This window comes from Watersipora subatra, chromosome 3 (genome assembly GCF_963576615.1).
Source record: "Watersipora subatra chromosome 3, tzWatSuba1.1, whole genome shotgun sequence".
NCBI classification, from domain to species: Eukaryota; Metazoa; Bryozoa; class Gymnolaemata; order Cheilostomatida; family Watersiporidae; genus Watersipora; species Watersipora subatra.
The window spans coordinates 51,383,242-51,405,971 of NC_088710.1; the positions used below are offsets into that span (position 1 = coordinate 51,383,242).

At 36.2% G+C, this 22,730-nt stretch overlaps 1 protein-coding gene across 2 annotated transcripts in view; it reads right to left on the minus strand.

The window, feature by feature from the left end:
- Window positions 1-205: 205 nt before the first annotated feature.
- The window catches only part of LOC137391312 (ubiquitin-like modifier-activating enzyme 1), a 29,025-nt gene continuing 6,500 nt past the window's right edge, over window positions 206-22,730 (minus strand). For both annotated transcript variants that reach the window (XM_068077741.1, XM_068077742.1), the window contains exons 2-18: window positions 16,872-17,033; window positions 16,052-16,220; window positions 11,625-11,759; window positions 11,212-11,318; window positions 10,172-10,388; window positions 9,941-10,045; window positions 9,716-9,862; window positions 9,229-9,495; window positions 7,165-7,245; window positions 6,802-6,957; window positions 6,495-6,660; window positions 5,783-6,093; window positions 4,981-5,392; window positions 4,515-4,783; window positions 2,948-3,154; window positions 1,701-1,801; window positions 206-796 (exon numbers count right to left, since the gene is read on the minus strand). In XM_068077741.1, coding sequence (XP_067933842.1) covers window positions 655-796; window positions 1,701-1,801; window positions 2,948-3,154; window positions 4,515-4,783; window positions 4,981-5,392; window positions 5,783-6,093; window positions 6,495-6,660; window positions 6,802-6,957; window positions 7,165-7,245; window positions 9,229-9,495; window positions 9,716-9,862; window positions 9,941-10,045; window positions 10,172-10,388; window positions 11,212-11,318; window positions 11,625-11,759; window positions 16,052-16,220; window positions 16,872-17,026 — 3,147 coding nt within the window. In that variant the 5' untranslated portion in view covers window positions 17,027-17,033 and the 3' untranslated portion in view covers window positions 206-654. The remainder of the gene's footprint in view (window positions 797-1,700; window positions 1,802-2,947; window positions 3,155-4,514; window positions 4,784-4,980; window positions 5,393-5,782; window positions 6,094-6,494; window positions 6,661-6,801; window positions 6,958-7,164; window positions 7,246-9,228; window positions 9,496-9,715; window positions 9,863-9,940; window positions 10,046-10,171; window positions 10,389-11,211; window positions 11,319-11,624; window positions 11,760-16,051; window positions 16,221-16,871; window positions 17,034-22,730) is intronic.

A 22,730-nucleotide genomic window follows, 5' to 3' on the forward strand; every position in this document is an offset into this window, starting at 1 on the left:
AACTTTTTGCAGCCATTATAACTTAGCAGCCAAGATTTATCAATCGTTCATTTATAAAACGATATACCTACTGAGCAGTTTCATCAGAGACTACTCAAATGCAAAACACCTGATCTTTTCTAACACACATACAAAATGAGTGTTAGCAGCAGCCCTCACAGCATGAAGTGAACCTAGTTCTCTATCTGGTGAGCATGGAATAACATTGAATACCAGCACCTTTATTACGGTTAAACTACAGACTTACAGTATATTCTATGGATACAATGTAACGAAGAAAGTATAGAACCATTCAATAACATGAACATAAAACAACAATAACCGAGTGCAAGCTAGGCTAGCAATGCACCAGACTCAGAATATCTTGTTTGATTCTTGCAGAAAAAAACACTTGAATATTTTACTCGCCGTTGATAAGAAAATTCTGAGCCCCGCAGCGATTCTTTGCTAGATGTGAAGACAATTTACATTGTTAAAGGATAGAGAGACAATAATCAAGTGATATATTTACACAAATGTTAAAAAGGATAATATAATTAGCTGATGATATACTGACAGTGAAACAGAAAGCGTGCTCTGGTGATATTACAATAAGAGCATAATATGACGATGAGAATGATGACAGAGACAAGCAACTACAAGGAAAGGTCAGTCCTAAGCAGGAAGGTCATACTTGATGTAAGGCACTTCAACATCCTCTCCACTAGTGTCATTGCAGCACATTTCCATCACAAGTGATTTAACATGGGCTGGCAGTGATTGCTTCTTTGTGACTTGAAGTACGACCTTGCTCAATCTACCAGAATCAAGATTGCTAGTACAGAGGACTAACGCATTGAAACAATCAAACTAAACAAAAGTAGATGCTGCTCCAAATATTGCAACAACAAATTAATTTTTAACATTTTTTTTATTACATTTGCTTTGGATTGTGCGCAAACACTTGAACCGACATACTACCTTCCAAAGTTCTCAACGCATCAGAATTAGGCAAGTGAAAGTGAAAAGGCCCAAGATGCAAATTAAAATGAAAACGCTCTCAATTATTTGATTGAATTCGACCATTCCATATCTTTCATCTAAGAGAATCACCAATAAGGGATTTCCATCATTTTGCTTTCCTGACTGCTGATTGGCTCAAGAATATTGAGCATTGACTTTGCCTCTTTGATTTTGGCCCCAGCCGTGCTTCATCATTCAGTTTTCAATCATATCTTATGAGTATCAGTATTCTATACACTATGCTGCATGTACAAGGACATGTACTTTTACGCGCATAGCGTGATGACGAAAGTTTAAAAAGCAGTCCTGAAGTGAATTACATCATATACTTTAAAAATCTAGTTTTTATTTAAAGAAATTTCTCATTTCGTGGGTGGATCTGAATAGTAATCTAACAAAGTAGGAGGATTACTGTATCTACTGCATTTGTACTAATAGCCTGAAGCTTGGCCACTGTGTGGCTTCATATTCTAGGTTCCGGGTCGAGTTATTAAATTCTCTGAAAAGACATTCCGTATGAGTGATAAACTTGACCCAATAAACTTAACGTAACAAGCTATCAGCATAGTAATTAATCCTAGTAATCAATAGCGATCATAGTGAAACGATCGCAAAAATCAACTAATATGCTGTTGACAACTGTTACTAACAATGAGTTTAATACCAGAGGAGTTGGAAATCATGTGTAATGCACTTACGGCATAGCGAGTCTTTCTTTTTTTGTAGCTGGGGCCATAAAGAAAGCGAATATCATGGCTACTCCTTGAGACAGCATTGTAATCTCTAGCTTGTGCTCATTCTAAATAAATAAAGGCGTTCAAACTTACCAGACGGCGCTCACAATGAATGCGCTGAAAAACGGTACAACAAACTCATCAGATAAACAAGAATAACATCGAGGATGCGAGCCAGCCTGAAAAGAGGGATCTTCATTTTAACATTTGCACCTGAATATTTAACAAAATTGGTTGCAAGACACGATTAACTCAATAAAAAACTTCAATTGAAGTATCGTCGCAATAACTTGATTTAAATCAATTTTTAAATTTGTGGGAGGCAATCAGAGAGATCAGTTTGCTTATTTACATAATTTACCATGTGTTGTCTAGATACGATTATAGAATTACTCGTCTTCCAATGTAGACCCGCTCATATATTGAAACATTGTTTTAGGTGTACAATGAACATTAGCTACAGAGTAGTTTCCCATTATGATGCCGACTAGCAAGAGATGCCTCGGCATCCTGCTTATAGACAATGACAGTTTCTTAGTTGCTCACAGACAACAAAACTTAAGTTAATCTTCACTCTTCCAACGCTATTCTGAGAAACTTACACCAAAGAAACCATCCTTAAGCTTCATATAACTTCAACTGTATTTCTTACAGACTACAGTACAAATTAGCATTTAATATATGATATTGGCTAGTGACTTATACCATGCTGAACATTTACTTTGGATTTTATCATGCCAAACAAATGCCACGTGTTTTGTGTGATATTGTCAATCAATCCCTGGAAATCATTACTAAATATATATTTAGAATGCTATTGAATTAATTGTTTTTTTTTTCTGAAAAGCCAGCTTAAGAGCAGTGCCATAAAAAAATGGAAGCTTCTAAAAGCTAACATGCGATTACTTATCAAAGGAATGAGAAGGGCGGGCAGTCAGCAAAAGGAGGAGTGGTGGAGAAAGCATTTGCTTTATGCGAATAAGCAGTATTATATCCAATGTGTTTTCATTCAGTGTCCTATGAACCGAACACGACATATGCTACTGAAAAGGAGAAGTTTTCATGTAACATTCACATATACATTCAAGTGTATAATATTAATAAAATCTACATCCAACATATGAAAAGACAAAGAAGCTTCAAGCATCGCTTGAAATTTTCAGCCTTAACTAGACAAGCATAACACTCAATTTGTACACCGTGTAAATCACCTGGAAATAGTCAATTAGTTCCTGTAGAGTCATTTCCCCTGAGGCGCCAGTAGATCCGTCAACCTCGAATCGATCCCAGAGCGAAAACTCATGGTCGTAATACTTATTCTTGACTGGTGCAACTGGATTAGAGAAGCCGAAGAAAGGCAGAGCAAGATTGACAAATCCATTTTTATACAATTCTATGTCAGTATGGCCTTGAACCATCTACAACGACAAAAGGCACTGTCAAAACACCCCAAATTTTAACAGACAAACATTTAATCAACAGCGAGTAATTAATAGATTAAGTGTAAAAATGTAATGAAATTGTATATGTCAAGTATTTTGACAACTAACTCTTAGTTAGGATTTTCAGTCTAAAGAACTAGTAGACAACTTCTAGTTTCAGTGTTGAAATTGTTGATCATCAACTACCAAAAACTGCTTTAGCAAAATAATGCTTTTCAAAATACAGTAAACATTCCTACAGCATAATCCGTTTCAGGAATGATTACAACATAGGGATTTATATTATACGAACAGTAAAATACATGTGAATTGCCTAATCTGTTCCAAAACCTTCTTAAACTCACCCTTATGGTCATTCAAAAAGGAAAAAGACTAGACTCAACTTTTTAATTTAATGATTGTATCGTAACTGTAGTACTATCGGTTTGTATCAACAACTAACCAATATTTTTTTCTTATCATCGTCACTCGGGTCAGGGTCCATGATTGCGATAATTTTACAATGAGTTAAGAAGAACCAATGCCGCCAATGTCAATTTACCTCGAGTATTTTTCAATTCTAGACAAGGAAGAATTTTTGCGAAAGGAAAATAAAAATGTTTTATGTCTATAATAAAGTAAAACAAAAATATAACTTTACTAAAATAAGAGAAGTGTCCATCTGTCCATCTAGCCCGCGACAAGGTTAAAAGTTATGATAAAAGATGGCTTTTGACAATTCTCCAACGCGTGACATTCAGATTGGGAGACTGACACTTTAACACGGACACCAAATAATTGCGCAGCTACTTTACTTATTATCGTATCTGTGCTTTATCGACACATCTGACGATTTCTCATGGCGAAATAAACTGTCAGATTACTAGTACATACGTGTATAATAAAGATAGGTAAAACTTTACATTGTTTTCTCTCTTGTATGTGCAGCAAGAGGGAAAGCGATATTTTTAAGGCTAACTACGAGATGCACATTATTGAAATCATATTTGAGAATTTACCCTGACTTTGCACTTAACGTTATATGAAACCTTTTACGTAGTATGAAGTAAAAACTTGACAAATTCTTTACATTATAAGGAATGGCGCGTCTACTGTAAATAAAAAGAAACCCTAGCAACAATAAACCAAGTAGCTGAAATTTAGGGATGGTACAAACAGAGGAAAATTATTCGAAGTTAGAAACCAAATGTCGAATTGAAAAAATTACACGTGGACATGATTTAAAAAGAACATGAAAAGAATGGACAAAGCTGAGCATGATCTACAAAAATGTCAAAGTATATCATGCCAATGCCAAGAATACCTCCAATGCCAGGAATACGTAAAAAATGCGTACCTTGTACATTTCAATGCAGACCAGTCCGACTACCATCGCAGTGGTGGTGGCTATAGCAGGAATAATCTTGCCGGCAATGAGCTTACTCTTGTGTTTATCAGCAGGAGGAATCGAATAGTTCTCAGCACGAAGATTGCTACAGGATGTGATGAAATCCATATGATAGTTAGTGTCGTCATCCTTCTCAAAGTCCGACTTGCGAACAATTACGTCCTTTAGACTGGACGGGGCTGGCAGTTCAGCTAACACTCTCTCTATGCTCTCCGAATCTGTATATAAATAGGATCAATAGAACAAAACATGTGAACCACACAATGCGATGAGGCTCATTAATGTGATTACGAAAGATATTTCACTTCATATATCAGATGATATAAGCGAGAATACAAGTAGATAAATAAAGCAACTGAGTGCCATGTGTAATTTTAAGCACAAGATTTAGGAAACATGGATAGAAAACACCAACCTGTGATAGCATCATTGTTCGCTGCAGCTTCCGCCTCATTAGCATCTATTCTCACGCCTGCCTTTGGTTCGAATGGAGGAGGCTTCATTCCAGACACTATCTTGGCTATTGCCGTTCGATCGGAGCATTGCTTTATGCCGTACATGTATGCACGAAGATTAGCAGCAGACACTATGAATTCTAAATGAGTGTCTAAGGTTACATCAAGGACTAACGGGTGTGGACATCGCTTTGGTCCAGACCAAAAAAGCGCACCACTAGTAGTCGTAGCGTCAGCAGGGAAATTGAAGAGGAGCTGCCGAATGGAGTCATTATAGTTTTCTTGGAATAAATTTAAGGCCCATTGCACACAGTCCTCAAATGAATTTGCTTTTGCATTAAGAACATTGCGTAGCGAGATGAAGATCTCCATCTGTCAAAAGGAGATATACAATTATATACAGAGCCTTGACAGCAACAGCAAATGGAAAAAATGCAAGTATGCGCAGGCAAGCAATGACCTAGCAAGATACGCTGTAGAATTTAACCAAATACTAGTATTAATATGTAATGTTAGACATACAACCTCCAAGACTCAAAACATTGCAGTTTTGTGAATCCGTAAATATTCCTGCAGTTCTCCTTCACATAGTTTGGTTCTATAGTGTTTTCCAATACATCAACTACTATACAGTTCACTCAAGTATAGAACAAGGAAGTCAGTCAACAATCATAAGAAAACAGTTTAGCAAACGAGAAATAGAATATCTGTGGTTTGGCACAATTTGATGCAAAGTACTCATATCGTAAAGCAAACACATACTGGCTGAGAGCCTGGGAGCTTTTTGGTCCTGCTCACAAAATGAGGATCACGAATATATTGGTCGACATTCTCAGCTGTGTTCGCAAAGAGGCCCTCAAACTGCTCACGAGCCCATTGTAAGGTGTGCTCAATAGCGTTAGGAAAGTTCTTGAGAGTGCACTGTGGAATGGACTTCTCTGGAGGGTCTTGGCTAGATGAATAGCTTTCGGTAAGATGAGGTAGTACAACCTGCACATTTGCCTTAGTTCCAAGGGTACCAGACTCCAACAAGGACTTCTTGTAGTACACACATCGCCTATCCATATAGGTCCCTTAAATAGCAAGTTGAAAAATGGAATTATGGCAAAAGATGTGTCACTACTATTCACCCAAAAGTTGCGTACACGATCTTTAAAGCAATGGTATAATCAAACAACTTCGACATACGAAATCTTGATGATGCAGGTCATGATAGACGGGGTAGAGGTGATGATAGAACTATTAGCATAACATGGATCCTGTGTTTTTTATATTTGTTCATATTTTTCATTTATTATATATTAGTAATATATTATTATATTTCAAGTCCAACCTCCTAACTTTTACTCATTTCATGCTGTTTCGTCACTTTTTAGAGTATTCGCAAGTCAATGTCTGATGATAGTTTCATTACTGATGAAAACATGTCCTATACTCGTTAATGTCTTGTTCATAGCTCTAAGAACAAACTTACTAGCTGTAACATTGTCAAGGGCATTAGTTACACCGTCCAGAGCCTCAAAGAAACTGTCGTCATAGACATGCTCAGTTTCACCTCCAACTCTATTCTGATGAGCGGTGATTTGTACATTTGGATTCATTCTTTTCACAGCATCGGCAGCACACGAGGACTTTAATTTCTACAACACAATTCAGCTTACAAGAAAAGTTGCCGACAACACAAAATTTGATCACACAATTACGGTGTTCTGATCACACCAATTAAGGAAATACGAATGGACTGGCAACTATTTTAGATGGTCTACACTCACAAACCATACCTGCACATCTTGAGACCGGAAAAGGAATTGCCGATTGAGATTTGATTTCTCTATAGTGTCCATGTCTGTAACAAATATCTGTCCACCTTTGCCACAGCCAACACCCATCATGGCCCAATTCTTCAGCATTTCACAACCGATAGCACCCGCTCCAACCTAATAGAATGAAATACATAAATAAAATGGTGACCTTCTCTTGATGTCGAAACAGCATTGAATAGAGATATACTGCCAAACCAAATTAGCTCAATACTATTCTAATGCTATGGAGACTATTTTACAGTTTTGTTCTTTATTTGCAACTACCAACAACATGTAGGCTGACTTTAAATGGAATTACCCAATTAATATCAATATACTCACTAGAAAATATTTCAGCTGCTCGAGCTTTTGCTGGAATTCTTGACCAAAAACAGCAACTTGGCTGCTGTATCGATTATTTGGCTGAAAGATAAATGTACAATTTGCATACGAATCAACGCAAAGATCTGACATAGTATTCTGGCAAGTTAGAAACAGAAGCCCGGTAAAACGAAGACAGAGCAAACTGGGTGCCTAACTTTATATAGATTTGCTCTTAGACAAATACAGCTCCAAGCAAAATTTGATAGAATGAATGTTCAGCCATGCCTTGACATACGAGTGCCCCCAATATTTGAGAAAATTGAGATACAAGACAAATTTGGGATACAAGCATACGAGACGGTTCTTGATAGTCCAATATGCGAGAGGCCATTTTCGAGAACAGCAGCGCTCGGTCTTTTTCATTGGATCAGTTTTAAAAAAACCAGCTAAAAGTGATAGTGAAAGCGAGGCAAAACGCGCCAAGCGAGTAGATAATAAAAAATGAAAACAAAGACAAAATTAGAACTAAGATTAGTGTAAGATTTAAACATATTTTAAAACATGTGTTTTAAAAGCTATCTTCATTTAAGTTAAATTTAAAGTTTTTGTTACGTAATGTCACAGTCACGGTACGTAATGTAGCGTACCGAACATGTTCCAGTGAAGTCTCTCACACCGCAGTTAGTCACTACGTTTGTCTCGAAGTTAAGAACTCCCTTTAGTACTGCACATAATAATGTTCCATTTTATTGCAGATCATCACCAACAGATAAGCATTTGCGAGCGTAAGTAGTAAATTACAACAATTAAAAATACGTTTTTTCATAGAAATATCCTGTTTTTAGGTGTTTTTTTACGGGGATGGGACCTAATTAAGTAATATTAATTAGGATTAATTTGTATTTAGATGCTTTATACAGAAAATATCGCTTTGAGATAGGAGAAAATTGACACAGGAGCTCAGAGGGGACCACATTAAGCTCGTATGTCGAGGTACGACTTGTCCATAACTTAAATTTGATAGCCAATAAACAGAGTAGCAAACAGCGCAATTTATTCTACACAAACAAACATTAAAGAGCACTTACCAACAAGCGAACTGATGAGTTTTAATCATGCCATAGCAAAACGTATTTTAAAATTGTACAATTTTTATATATGAATCAAACAATATAAATTTGTTGCAAAACTGCTAAAGAAATCAGCACCAGAGGCTATGCGATACGCAAAACCTCTTCAACTACCAAGACCAAATATTTAAAACTTTCAAGCGAAATAGTAAAGTTAACAAATTTACAGCTGTGCATATACAGTGAAACTCGACCTTCACGTGATCGACAGAAGGTGTTCGAGTTATCAGAGCGTTCAAGTTATGAGAACACTGTCACAAGTGCATGTATTTATCAGTACATATACAAACTAATTATAAATCAAAAGCATTGATTGCTCGTAGCAAGTTAAGGAGCCTCTCATGTAATGTTTTAACAATTTTTATCAAAAGTATAAATATTTTCCTATTATTTGAGATTTGTTTGTTTGTTTTAGATGATGTGACTGCCAGGACGTTTTCAGATTAAAATAGGCAAAACTTAATCGCGGTTGAAACACTAAGTAAAAAAAGACATTTTTCTTGTGAGCATTTTAACAAAAACCAATTTCGCCGACGTTTCTTTAAGTTTATCTGAAGGTTATCTCGCTTCTCCTTGCTTTCGGAAGGCTATCCCAAGCGGATGTTTGGTAAAATGTTTTTTTTTGCAAACCTTTTCGAAGAGTCGTTAACAAAAAATATTTTGCCGATAGCGGTAATAATGACACCTAAGAACTATTAAAAGTTGATGTTTATCTGTATGGCTTGGAATAAAGTGATATTCTAAAGCGATAACAGTAGCCGTTGAGCAAAAAACTGTTCGAGTTAACAAAGTTAAGGTCGAGTTATCTAAAGCAATTTATCATTGCGTGGGAACGGACCAAACAAGCTATCGGAGGGCTATCCGATTCCGTTCGAGCTATCCGAGGGCGAGTTATCCGAGTTTCACTGTAAATAGATAGCTTAAAGCCTTCCACAGTAGGCAAAGAACTTACACACTTGGCCAATGTTTCATCAATATCGGTGGTGGGAAGGCATTCCAACGCATCAAAATGTAGATGCTGACAAATAGGCATGAACTTGCCACTGCACGCCTTCATCACTTCTTGTGCAGTGATACCTCCAATTACGGCCTGCATGGGGCAAAGGTCACCCCCTGCCACGTAAGATAACTTCTTCATAAGATCACTGTCGATATCAACCTTAGCAGGCGATGCTTCATTCACAGCGTGGACTATCTTCATAAACTGCTCAGCATCAGGCTATAGATATAACAAATTAATAATAAAATTTTTTGCATATTTATTTAGTCGTAAAAAGCGTGCCAATGTAACAGAGGTATCACGGCAATTCCTATGTTAACAATATCTATCATCAACAAAGGTTGTGCTAATGATATGATGCACCTATCTTGTATGTAGCCTTACGCTAGCTTGACAACACAAAAATTAAAAAAATAAACGTAGAGAGAAATATTCCAACCTTGCACCAAGGTTTGGGAAGACTGCCATGTTCCAGCTTATATTTGTGTAAGGCCTGGAATCCGATGTTACACTGCTCTGCCCTGCCAAACTTGGCAAAATCTGTTATTACAAAGTCAGGAGATTTTGTCGACTCTTTCATAGATTTCTGTAACAAGCGGCACAGCTCATCTTACAAGCACAACACACTACAGAATGCACAAGCACCATGCAGAAGGACACTTACAAACTTGATGGTGGCTGGCTGTTTAGACTGGACGGCGATACCTCCTCTCACATAGTTGTTATAGTTGGACGTGTCTCCTATACTAAATGTAAATGGCCCGAGAACCTGCAAGGAACAACTTGCTGCATCACTAAATGTAGCAGTAAAAGGTGTGAAACTGATCGATTCTTGATCTGCCCAATGAGTTAGAAAGATGAAAACTTACGGACTTGGCTATAAAGAAAAACCTACTTTAATTTTCCTAGGTTTCCCATCATTTAGCTCAGTCATTCCTTGCACCTCAGAGAATGTAACAAAGTCACCCGACTCCATTCCGTGTCTCGTGTCATCTAGACACGTTACTACTCCTTGTTTGTCTCGACTAATGGAGGCAACCATGTTACTGATGGGATTCTCTCCAGTCGTGTCATGAATTGTGAATTCTGGGCCAAAGTCACAAAAGATGTGCCTGCAAAACCATGGTAAGGGCATATGAACTTATTGTACTCCACCTATTAATAACAGCATAACCATTGTACATCTAACAATTGTCAAAAGCGATGACTTCTGTTATAAAATAATTCTGGCTATAATTTAACGCCGACATTTAGCTATTTCATATATAACTTCCCGCATATATGTTTGTGGTTGCTTCAAAGCGCATATCGACCAAGCTAAGACAACCATAACTGACTCAACTTGACACAAGTCTAACCTTATATTTTACTACTGTTAGTATCTACAGCCAATGAAGGCACCAAGTGTCTTGAATTCTTTATTAATACAGTCAAAACAAAGAGATGTTTACACGGTTCAAATAGTGTTGGTCTGAAACTGTGAGTAATGTACAGCCCGACACAATCATTTTCAATAACAATTACCAAATCAGATTTGACCTGAAACTGTCTTGGACTCAAGTATTAACTGAAGCTAGTGGGCATGAGCTCATTTCTATGTCAAGTATATTGGTCTACCAGCGCGGGCCCAATACTATGATGATAATTAGACTTAACTGTTCACACTATAGAAATGGTTCAGTTATCTTAGATTTGCGAGGTCTTTGATGCGTTAAAAAACTCATGACAAGCCCTCTCCAGCCAATTTCTAAACAGCTTGTCAGACCAATGTCAAACATTCCAGACATAAAAAAATACATCAGATCTTGTGTCTGGCTATTGGAGCATAGTTAACATAGATAAAACAACTGTATAAATAAAAGTATTCTAGAGTGAACATTCTTTACCAGTTAACTCGAAAATTGACAAAATGCATTAATTTAAAAAAAAACTTACCCAAACAAGCCAAATGTCTCAGCAACAATGAACTTGATAGAGTTTGCATGACAATAGTCACCGAGTTCCAATTGCTGTTCAAAGGAAGAGTTGGTGAGGACTACAACCTACAAGTCAAATAGCCGAACTCTTATACATACAGCTTATACCTACCACACACACTCACGACTACACCTAACAACAGTGTTTCAACAAATCGCTTATAATCACACAAAAATCCAATTGAAAACTGCCTTGGCCTAAGCCCCGAGAGATTTGTCCATTGCTGGAAAACATTTCCTCCGTCAAAACGCCGGGCCGAAAATAGTAAATTGTCATACATAGTATGAAAAATCACAGCTAGGTTTCTAGAATGCATGTGCGAGTTTGTACTTAAGTAAAAGCAAACAATGGAGACAGGTATAGCTACTAACCTGAAATTTGGACAAGTAGTCCGAAGTGAGCTCGCCTGTGTATGCCTCAGTGGGTACATACGAGTTTAACTCTGCCACCCTTGGGGTCACCACTTCAGCACGATTTTGCCCAATGTCATTCTCCGTTAAAAAGAACTACAAATAATATGCACATAAAACGCTACTAATTTGTCGTGTAAACGCAAGGAGTGTATTAATGATGTACTGAGAAACACAACCTCATGAGACTCCAACCAACTCCTTGGAGAAACATCTCAATAGAACAACATGATGTCAATGCAAAGCGAGCGCGCATGTTATTTTATGTAAGACAAACTTACACATTGATTTTTGAAGTAGTGTAAGCTATTGTGCTCTGCTTGAACTATGCTAGTTTAAAAATATAGAGAGTGGACAAGGTTTTCTTACATATATGTACGCGCGTAAAAAAACCTAGAATATCCTATTGACAGTCAGTATCACCTTCACTCCAGGTCAATTCTCCCCAGATCATCTTTTGTTTGGTGATTTGTTGTTTACATATCAAGCATGATCTGTGCAATTGCCTATTTACATGTTTTGTAGAGTAGGATTAAACTACCGATGAGGTCATTATAAAATTAATCTGAATATTATTTTAAATGATATGTTGGACTTGATGTTTACTTTATATATATAGAAATATGAAAGAAAACTTGTTATATAAATATAATTTCTATGTAAGATGTGATAGCAGAAATGCTTACTAAACTACTAATGCAAGATTTAGCATTCATAACGCTGTGGACAATAACTTCAGTGCTGGTTCAACAGCAAAAGGGGCTGATCGCAGTGGTTAATCACGATATCCCCAACACAGAGGCCTAAGCAAATTCAACACTTATTATGGCCACCACAAGATTATCTCAATGGTTAATTACCAAATGAACCTTGATACAAATTTACATACTTAGTAACGTAAATTCTGTAATCAGTGAAAGGAATTTTATTTAACACTTTTAAAATGTATACCATTTGTTGAAATCTGCTAAGTAATACTTAGCAGAATTTAGTTCATCAGTCATCCTTTCTTAAACGGTTATAAGGACAGTTGTATATGTACGGGTTTGGATTAGAATATGGAAGTTGGCCGCCTTTGAAAATTCATTGAAACTCATGATACCAGTTTGAAATTGTCATTAATTTGTTTCGAACATAGCTGTTCATATAATGCAGACCGGATCCAATTTTATTTCCTTCAATTGTATGATCTTGATTGAATCTGGGACGCATATAATGGTACCCTTGGAAAATTCTGTTAATCTTTTGTTGTTTAAATATGAGATATGCAAGTTTTTAATTTGCCTGGAGTGAATTTTTGACCAGTTTTGCTTTGGGTGTTGAAATTAAAATATTTTTCTAGTATCTCACCATGAAAAAAATTGATGCTTGATGCTCTCATTTGCTGTTTATCAGCATGCCAAAAACAGCCAAGTTATCAACAGCAGCAAAAACAAACATTCACAACAAAATGTTGAATAAGACATGAAGTATAGCAAGATGTGAAATTTATTCATATGAGACATAACAAATCTATGTAACTCATCATTCTTGCTAGGTCAGTATCTGGTACAAAAAGTATTTCCTTGATTGGGATTAACAAAGAAAATTGCAGTTAACACCTTTGGCTGCTGCCATGTTTTGGTGTGCCTGTTCAATTCTATACAATGGTCGCTAAATAGGTCTAAAGCAGGTTGAGCTCATTTAGGATCTTTCGGCATTAAAAAGTAATACATTATAAAATAAGTATAATTCTGGTGCAAAACTGATATGTATGCATACAAACAAACCGTAACTAAATACGTTTTATAACATAAAAAGTAAAACCAAGGATTATCTCCTCGTACATTTCTTAATAAACATTGGTCATTTTAAATGACATCTACCTTTACAAATAGCTAGTTTATAAGCTTTTACAATTGACGAATAAGAAATAATTTGTGTATTTGGGTCATTGAAATGAGTAGTCCTCATTGGACAGATTACAATTTCCATTGTAATTCCTTCTATTTGAAATCAGCTTCGTTTGAGATTCTTTTTAGAGGAACTGACAGATTCATCATTAAGAAAAGGTGACTTTTGAATCAATGTTAAATTGTCAAAAATGAAGTGCAAAATGGATGCGGAAGCCTTTTAATTTTGTGTCACAATAGCAACCGTGTTAAATATACTAACTTCTACAAAATCACAAAATTTTATGTATGCAATTAATATGGACGACTAAAATGTAAGCCAATATGGGACTGGCAACCATGACATGACATTCAACTTCCTAAAAAACTGATGCTTTAACCAACTGAGCCAATCAGCCACTTTCCAAGGTCTCAGAATATTTGTGCTCAACTGAGAATAAAGATTGCTTTTTAACAAAAAAAGTGAACAGGTGGATGGACAACAGCCAATAATAATCATATAATAAATTTGTTACAGCAAGCAGTTTAAGAACATTGAGAATGTCTATACATTTTTATTGAAGGCATATTTTATTCGATAAAGCACCATCGGCTCATCGGCTCACCATGCAAAGAGTTGAGGTTGATACACGCGCGCACACCCACCCACATATACATGGCTGTTAAAACGATAAAACATGATTTTTAGCCATCCGTAATATACAAGGTATACGTCGCAAAAAATTGGTAATTGGAACTCGACAGCCAAGTTGAGTGTGTTAGGTGGTCTCTGCAGCCCAAATAGTGACCAAAGCTAAAGTCACACCTTTTCACTCCAGCCTATTCTAGTAAGAAAAATTCATTGAAAATACGCCGCTTCATGCAAATATGCTATTTGTAAAAATCTATACTTAACACAAAATACGGTAAAACCTCTATTTGAGCAACCAACGCTAATTTTTAAAGACTCCCATCCCACTATAGTGGCGCTCAATTAGATGGCGGAGCTTCGTTTTCAGACTAGCTGGTCATCTTTTTGGGAATATAAATTTATCCTTTTGATGAGTGAAGCAACATTTGTTTTGTGATCACTCCCAGGCACAGATCGACAATGTCACCGGCGTCAACATTTTTTGCAAATGGTTTTCCATATGTGTGAAAGTATCAGACCGAGTTGAACAAAAAACTATTTTTAGTAAAACATATTAGGCCGATAACGTTATTACTTATTTTGATCGTGCAACTTTCCAAGTTTAGAAGAAAAAAAAAAACTTCAGAGAGAAACCGGACTTGGACACACTGAAGCAAGAGCCGCTCCTGATGCTAATACATTGCATGCTATTCCTGAAGAGCATTCTAAATGTTCACCTAATCATTTCAAAGTCTTCAAATAAAATCAGAATGTAAACCACCATATGGATAAATCTCAAGCCAATGGGTCAAATTTAGACCATAGTGACTGCGAATCAGAGTGTAGTTCTGATATTCGATCTTCTCAGGCACACTTGCCAGTAAAACCATGAGCAACAACGAAAGAATTAATTGACATTGATGTAATTTAGTCAGCATTAGTACCAATTTGTAGAGAATTTTCTACAGATCACTTTAATATGAGGTCATGAAGATCAAACATATAAGTCGAAGCGGAGAGCGGTGCTCTGTTTTTAAACATTCCCCAACATTGGCATTATATTAGATGAGACGTCACATCATAGGCGGCGTTTATATTGGAGACAGCGATTCTAGTAGAGGCAGCTTTCTATTAAAGGAGGCGTTCTATTAAAGGAGGCGTTCTATTAAAGGAGGCGTTCTATTAAAGGAGGCGTTCTATTAAAGGAGGCGTTCTATTAAAGGAGGCGTTCTATTAAAGGAGGCGTTCTATTAAAGGAGGCGTTCTATTAAAGGAGGCGTTATATTAAAGGAGGCGTTCTATTAAAGGAGACGTTCTATTAGAGGAGACGGTCTATTAGAGGAGGCGTTCTATTAGAGGAGGCGTTCTATTAGAGGAGGCGTTCTATTAGAGGAGACGTTCTATTAGAGGAGACGTTCTATTAGAGATGACACTCAAATAAAGGTTTTGCAGTAATTAGACAAAATTGACCTGGAAATATTAACTTTCAGAACATCATAACAATACGTCTCGTATCTTAAGAAATGATCATTTCTAAAAACGAACCATGAATGCACATTTACAAAATTACCAAAAAGTACACATTTTTTAAGAACAAATTTTCTACTTGCTGCTACCCATAGATCCTTTGTATGAGTTTGTCCAAATATATTACAATCACAGCTTGAGTGATATAATAGTTGAGGCATATTATATTGACTAATCATGGTATATTAAACCATTTGCTGATTTAGACTAATCATAGATACAATTGCAGTGATTCTCAGAAATCAAAAAATTCATTAACAAAATATTGTTGTAATTCAAAGCTAAAGAAACTTATGATCAGACTAAAATTCCAGCAATAGAATGAACAAATGGTAACAAAACTATAGGTCAATGTTTACCTGAGATGACAGATCTGAAAGTTGGACTTGCTCAGTATCATGCAGAATGCACGATTTAACTCCTCCCAAAACAACATTTTTGGCAATCTCAACTCCGAGTCCCTTCATACCAGAGATTAGAATGTTGGACGCATTCATTTTGTGCATGGCTTCGTGACCCAACACGTAACTGGAATAAAGAATTGCCTTATGATGATATGAAAATGATATACTAAGTTATAGGAAAATTTATATAAAATTCATAACCACTAACCAAATGAAAATTTCACCTTCAAATACATCAAAAAAACACTAGCAAATGAGAACATTGCACTGATCTATGATTTGAGAATAGCGAGCATACATCTACATCAGACTGCATTGTCAAGCAATTACTGTTCATTCATGCTATAGCTGACACTCATGTATTCATTTTACCCAGTGACAAACATCTAGGTTAAAAACACAAAACTGATAATAACAGTTAGCCAAAATTGTTTTCACGCGATTTAGAAAATTCCAAAAAGTGACATCTTATGAAAATCAATGTACGTATTTTACAACTCAATATTTCTGTTTGAATTGAATACCTCATACTGGTTATGATGGATTCTCCTCTTGCTTACGAATTGCCCACAATGGTTTGAAAGACCCAACCGTATCACACATTGAGTAAAATACCAACGATTCAGCAATGAATAGAAAACTAATTACACAATTTGCAGACTGATCTCAACAGCCAATCAGGATATAGCACACGAGTGCCAATATGACAAAAGTGAAAAAGTTACGAAAAACATGTAACATATATTAAGAAATTATTAAAACATAATTGACTCACAGTTGCCGTGAATACAACCCCTCATCGATGCTAGAACTAGCCACATCAGATTCTGTTGCCATATTGCTGTTGCCGTTTGTTGTGAGTTTGATCCGTTTAGGTGAAGGTGGCAAGCTGCTGTTGCTATTGTTATCGTCGACAGTTGCAGAGGACATCTAAATACTAACAAATAAAAATGTTGCGATAATACAGTTACATAAAATTGAGAAATCTCTAACTTAGCTAGACTAAAATTTTTTATTAATAATAGTTAAAACAAACAATCAAACCTTAATTATGATCACACAAAGATAATTATGTCCACATACAGTGCATTCCTGGGTTACGATATCCCTGTTTTACGTGTTTTCATCTTACGATGTGCAACGCGAAGTTTTTCTGTCCTCTAAATTGGTGTTTTTTGCCATACAACATCGACAAAAATTATAATTTGCAGTAATAGTGAAAACGAAACTGGAAACAATAAAGAATTAGACGATGACAAAATTAATGTTAAGTTTCGCAAAATACATACCATAACTTAGATTTACATGTGTTTAGCAAGCTAAATTCACCAAGTTAAATTCAAAGTTTATATTATACAGCTGTCTTGAAAGTAAGAGCTTCATATGGTATGTACTGTACATAGTCATGTTACATTCTATTGCAGATCATAACCACTAAGTACACTAAGTTAATGTAGGTAACTATAGTTACCAAGGGTGATATACTGTTTTGTTATGAATAGTACATATATTGTATATGTACAGTGGTGTGAAAAATAAATGGACCACCTTATAAAACTTGATCATTGCTAGCGCTCAGCACTCAAGGTGATTAAATCCCTCATTAAGCTCTTGTTATTGAGTAGAACCTATACATAGTATACATCCATAGATATATAAACCTAGATTGGCCAATAGGGAAAAAGCCTGTCAGACTTAAATAGCACGACGTAACGTCATTGTATTGTACCTCATGCTTGACTGCACTCTATTAACAATGGAGCTCATCAGGAGAAGATGACAAAATCACATTTATTTTCACATTAAAACCTTCTTGGATACAAAATCCAGTAAACTAAAGCGATTCTGTGATAATATCTGATAACCACCATAGATTAAAAGTATAAAAGCTATGAAATGTTGCACACAAATCGTGAGCCATCAGGGCTTTATTTGCCACCCTCTCCTATCCCCATTCTCTCTTTTCCCCTTCCCAAAGAAGAAGTGAGAAGGGGAAAAAAGAGAAGGGAGAAAGGAGAGGGGGGCAAATAGCCCATCCACCCGAAACGCCAGACCCTGGCTAGGTGAATAGACTAATATCATGCTGAACTAAAAATGACTAAATATGATGAGCCTGTTTTAATCTTAATGTTTTAATTTAAAGTTTTAATCTGATCAGAGAAATGGAATCAATGGCTTTCTTAGCTAGAGCTGGAACGAGATCAAGGAATGCAGGGTCAGACCAGACTCAGGGTCAGCAATGAGGGCCAAGATCGGGTCGGACCGGGTCAGCACAGCGCGCGATTTTTTATTCATTTAAGGTTAAGAGATAGTTATATTACAGCCTAATATTGTTACACCAATAAACTAAGATAAAAGAAACCATTATCACACCAATCATTATATTTTGTGGCTTGGTTTATAGATGCAATCTACAATTTACGGTTAGACATTGGCGGATCAATGCTATTTAATAATTAATGGCATGATTTGACTAGTTATTTTTTACAGATTTTATTTTCAACTGCTATTATAATCAACAAGAGATTAGTTAAGAAATACTTTCCAAACATAGAAATAGATAACCCAGCATAGTGGAAAGCAAAAATCCATCACTTCCCTAAAACTTCTGGTATTAGTGAAAGAAACTAAAAATAAAATAAATTTGCTGGATTGCGCGCTTAGGCGCGCTTTTAAGTTCCTCAGGATGCCCTCGTTGTAAATGTCTCAATAGTATTGAGGTAGACCCTTCTTTGTAGCTTAAAGGTTGACTTGCAACAAAATTCACATTACATTTATTTGGTATCAAAAGATTCACCATGTCTTACTCTGTTGTGTTGTAGGTGTCAAATACGTGGAAATGTGATTACAAACTCTTAAAAGCTCAAAAACGAAAAGCCGCCGTAGATTGGAATCTGTTTATTTATCTGACGTAGTCATTACAGTTTGGTTATCGTCTTGTCACGTGATGTTCTCACGTGAATTGAAAAGCCAATAAAAAGCTCAATATGAAACTTATTGTAGCACTAGTTTATGACAAACACTTCGGGTTTCACCGAATACCCCATATCAAATATAGATGTTCGCTACTTTACAGTTTTGTTTTGGCATTATTCAATCGTTAATTCATAATCTGATCACGTGACCCAATACTTCGAAAATAATTTTTGCAGCACTTTTCGATTATCCCAGGTGACCAACAGCCTCGTCATAATTATTAGACAATGATATGTACTCCTTTGAGCTAAGGTTAAAAAGTTTAACGATTTTTTACGGTAAGTTATAAGATATCAGTGCTAAAAGTGACAGCATTATAATGACGATAAAACAGACATATAAGAACAATAGACATGGTTTTATTGAACGAGTGAAGTATATTTGTGAAAATATTTCAACGAATGAGGTTGCATGAAAGTGTAAACAGAAACCATCCTGTAACAACTACAGCCCATTTGAGCCGTTTTGGAAAGCGAATCTAAACTACGGCGGTCTCGTGTGGCTGCGATTAACTGTTCGCTTTTTAGCTTTTAACAGCTTGTAATCACATTCCCATATATTTCACACCTAGAACACAACAGAGTAAGACATGGTGAATCTTATGATACCAAATAACTGTAATGTGAATTTTGTTGCAAGTCAACCTTTAACTTGCTTTTGCATATTGTACAAAGAACTTGGTATTTCCCTTTCGTGATTGGCTTCTTCATGAACTCCCAGACCACCGACATGTTGATTATTTCTTGCCGAAAAATGTTGTGAAACCTATAGTCCAAAGACTATTGTCACAGACGTAAAAATATAGTCTTGACTCACCTTGTTTTATTTCGCCTGGTCCTTCCGCTCTAGGACTATATGCGACTCAATTTCAATCGCACTTAAAAAGCGATATACAACCACTGTTGTTTAGCCATAAACCTACCTGTGTCTTTATATAGGAAGACCCGAGGGTCAGGTGGCCCGACCCGGACACCTCTGACCTGCCCAGAGGTGGGTCAAGACCAGACGAGCTACTCGTGCCAGCTCTATTCTTAGCTTCATAATGCGCCCTAATCAAAATATATCTTTTTGCTATCTCACGAGCTAGGCTACTAGCTTGATGATTACACATAAACATTAGCATGATGTTGAATCTCAGCAACTTTTCCATGGTGGCAATTATTGCTAGCCTTGGAAAGTTTTTCACCAATCCAGCACTACTAAGCAACACTCTCAGTCGCTTTCTCACTGGTTGCAAACCTCAATCACCGCAGGCGAAGACAAAGTCAAGCCACCACGATTCTTAACTGTGATTAGGGAATTCGTTGCTTGGTTTACATCATAGTTAGTAACATCCACGATGGTAGTGAAACAATCATTACACTTCAGCTTTGGTGACCTAGCCAGCTACATAGCCAGCTGTAAAATAATAATTCTGTCTCATTTTTGACTTAAGACATACTTGCATACTCATCATATTTAGTCATGTTTAGTTCAGCAATATTTTAGTCTATTTACCTAGCTAGGGTCTGGCTCTTTGAGTGGGTGGGCTATTTGCCCCGCCTCTCCTTTCCCCCCTTCTCTCTTTTTCCCTTCTCACTTCTTCTTTGGAGAAGGGAAAATAGAGAATGGGGATAAGAGAGGGTGGCAAATAAAGCCCTGATGGCTCACGATTTGTGTGCAACAATTCATAGCTTTTTGATTTTTAATCTATGGTGGTTATCAGATATTATCACATAATTGCTTTAGTTTAATGGATTATGTATCCAAGAAGGTTTTTATGTGAAAATAAATGGGATTTTGTCAACTTCCCCTGATGAGCTCCATTGTTAATAAGAGTGCAGTCAAGCATGAGGTACAATACAATGACGTTACGTGGTGCTATTTAAGTCTGACAAAGCAACCGATGGGAATAGCTATTATTGGCCAATCTAGGTATATATATCTATGTATACATCAAAAGAAAGCTTAGAATGAGTAGAACTTGAAGAAACTAATTTTAGCTTGAAACAACAATGTTAGATAAGTTTTAGAGAGAGTCAAAATTAGCAATTATTTTTGGCATTTTCACTCATTTTGAATAAAATTAAACCTCTATTTTATTTATGTTCAAACTTAAAGCAGTGATGCTACTCAGATCAAAGACGTTGTGTGAAACAATCCTCATGTCGTTACGTTTTGCACAACAGAATAATTTGTCTTCGAAGTTGTTAACTTGCTATAAAAGTGAACTTCTAGCGTTGGTAGATTCATTCAGTCAAATCATTCAGTCATTTTTCTGTCCTCTACCCTTTCTTTCCTGTAAGTCACCTTGCTCACCAAACCGTTTGATGGTGTTACAAACAGTACTTTTAGCAACCTTTACTTCTTTGGCAATCTCCCGCTGTGATTTGCCTTCCTGGTAAAGGTGTACGATGACTGCTCGCTTTGCTTCTGTAAGATGACGAGGCATGATGTCGATGTTTGACTGAATGAATCTACTAACGCTAGAAGTTCACTTTTATAGCAAGTTAGCAACTTCGAAGACAAATTATTCTGTTGTGCAAAACGTAACGACATGAGGATTGTTTCACACAACGTCTTTGATCTGAGTAGCATCACTGCTTTAAGTTTGAACATAAATAAAATAGAGGTTTAATTTTATTCAAAATGAGTGAAAATGCCAAAAATAATTGCTAATTTTGACTCTCTCTAAAACTTATCTAACATTGTTGTTTCAAGCTAAAATTAGTTTCATCAAGTTCTACTCATTCTAAGCTTTCTTTTGATGTATACTATGTATAGGTTCTACTCAATAACAAGAGCTTAATGAGGGATTTAATCACCTTGAGTGCTGAGCGCTAGCAATGATCAAGTTTTATAAAGTAGTCCATTTATTTTTCACACCACTGTAGCTGCACAAGTACAACGCAACCCTGCATTATAATGTCCCAGTTGGATGTTTTTTTTTGGCCTTACGAAGTGGAACACCCATGGTTTTTCGCCTCCGCCATATGAGACTTTCTTCATCATACGATATCATAAAAATTTCTCTTGAAAGTCAAATTCTGCCGTCGGTGTGCTGAATACTTCGGAATAACAAAGATTCCGATATGCTATTCGCCAAATTTTTTCCCACAACGCATGAAAGAGATACGACACTTGATGCTAAATATATTGCGGGAGTAAAACGAAAATTAGTGAAAAGCGAAAGCGAGTTTATTGTGCACTTTCGCGTTTAATAGAATATTTATTATGAACTTTAATTTATTATACGTATATAACTACATATATAACTTCAATTTGTTAGCCATGGCCCCTAAATTTGATATCGACGTTAAAGGAATAAGTATGGAAATGATTAGGGGAGAGTGGGGTAGGTTGAGCCAGAGGACAGGTTGAGCCATAGTGATTTTTTTGAAAACCATTACACATTAAAAGTTGTGTTCTTTTCCAGAAGGTCAACGCTCAATGTCAGCCATTTCAAAACCATTGGCAATTGCATCAGATGCATGGTAAATGAAATATTTCTAAAATAGTGGAAAACACCCTAAAAAGTAATTCTCGTCTACCATAATCAACCGACTGTATTTTTTTCCCATTTTTGTTTACAATCTTCTCATTAACATATATTTAGAAGCAGCATGTTTATGTTAATTTCTTCTTAAATTACCAACGACTTCCAAAGATATTTATTTAT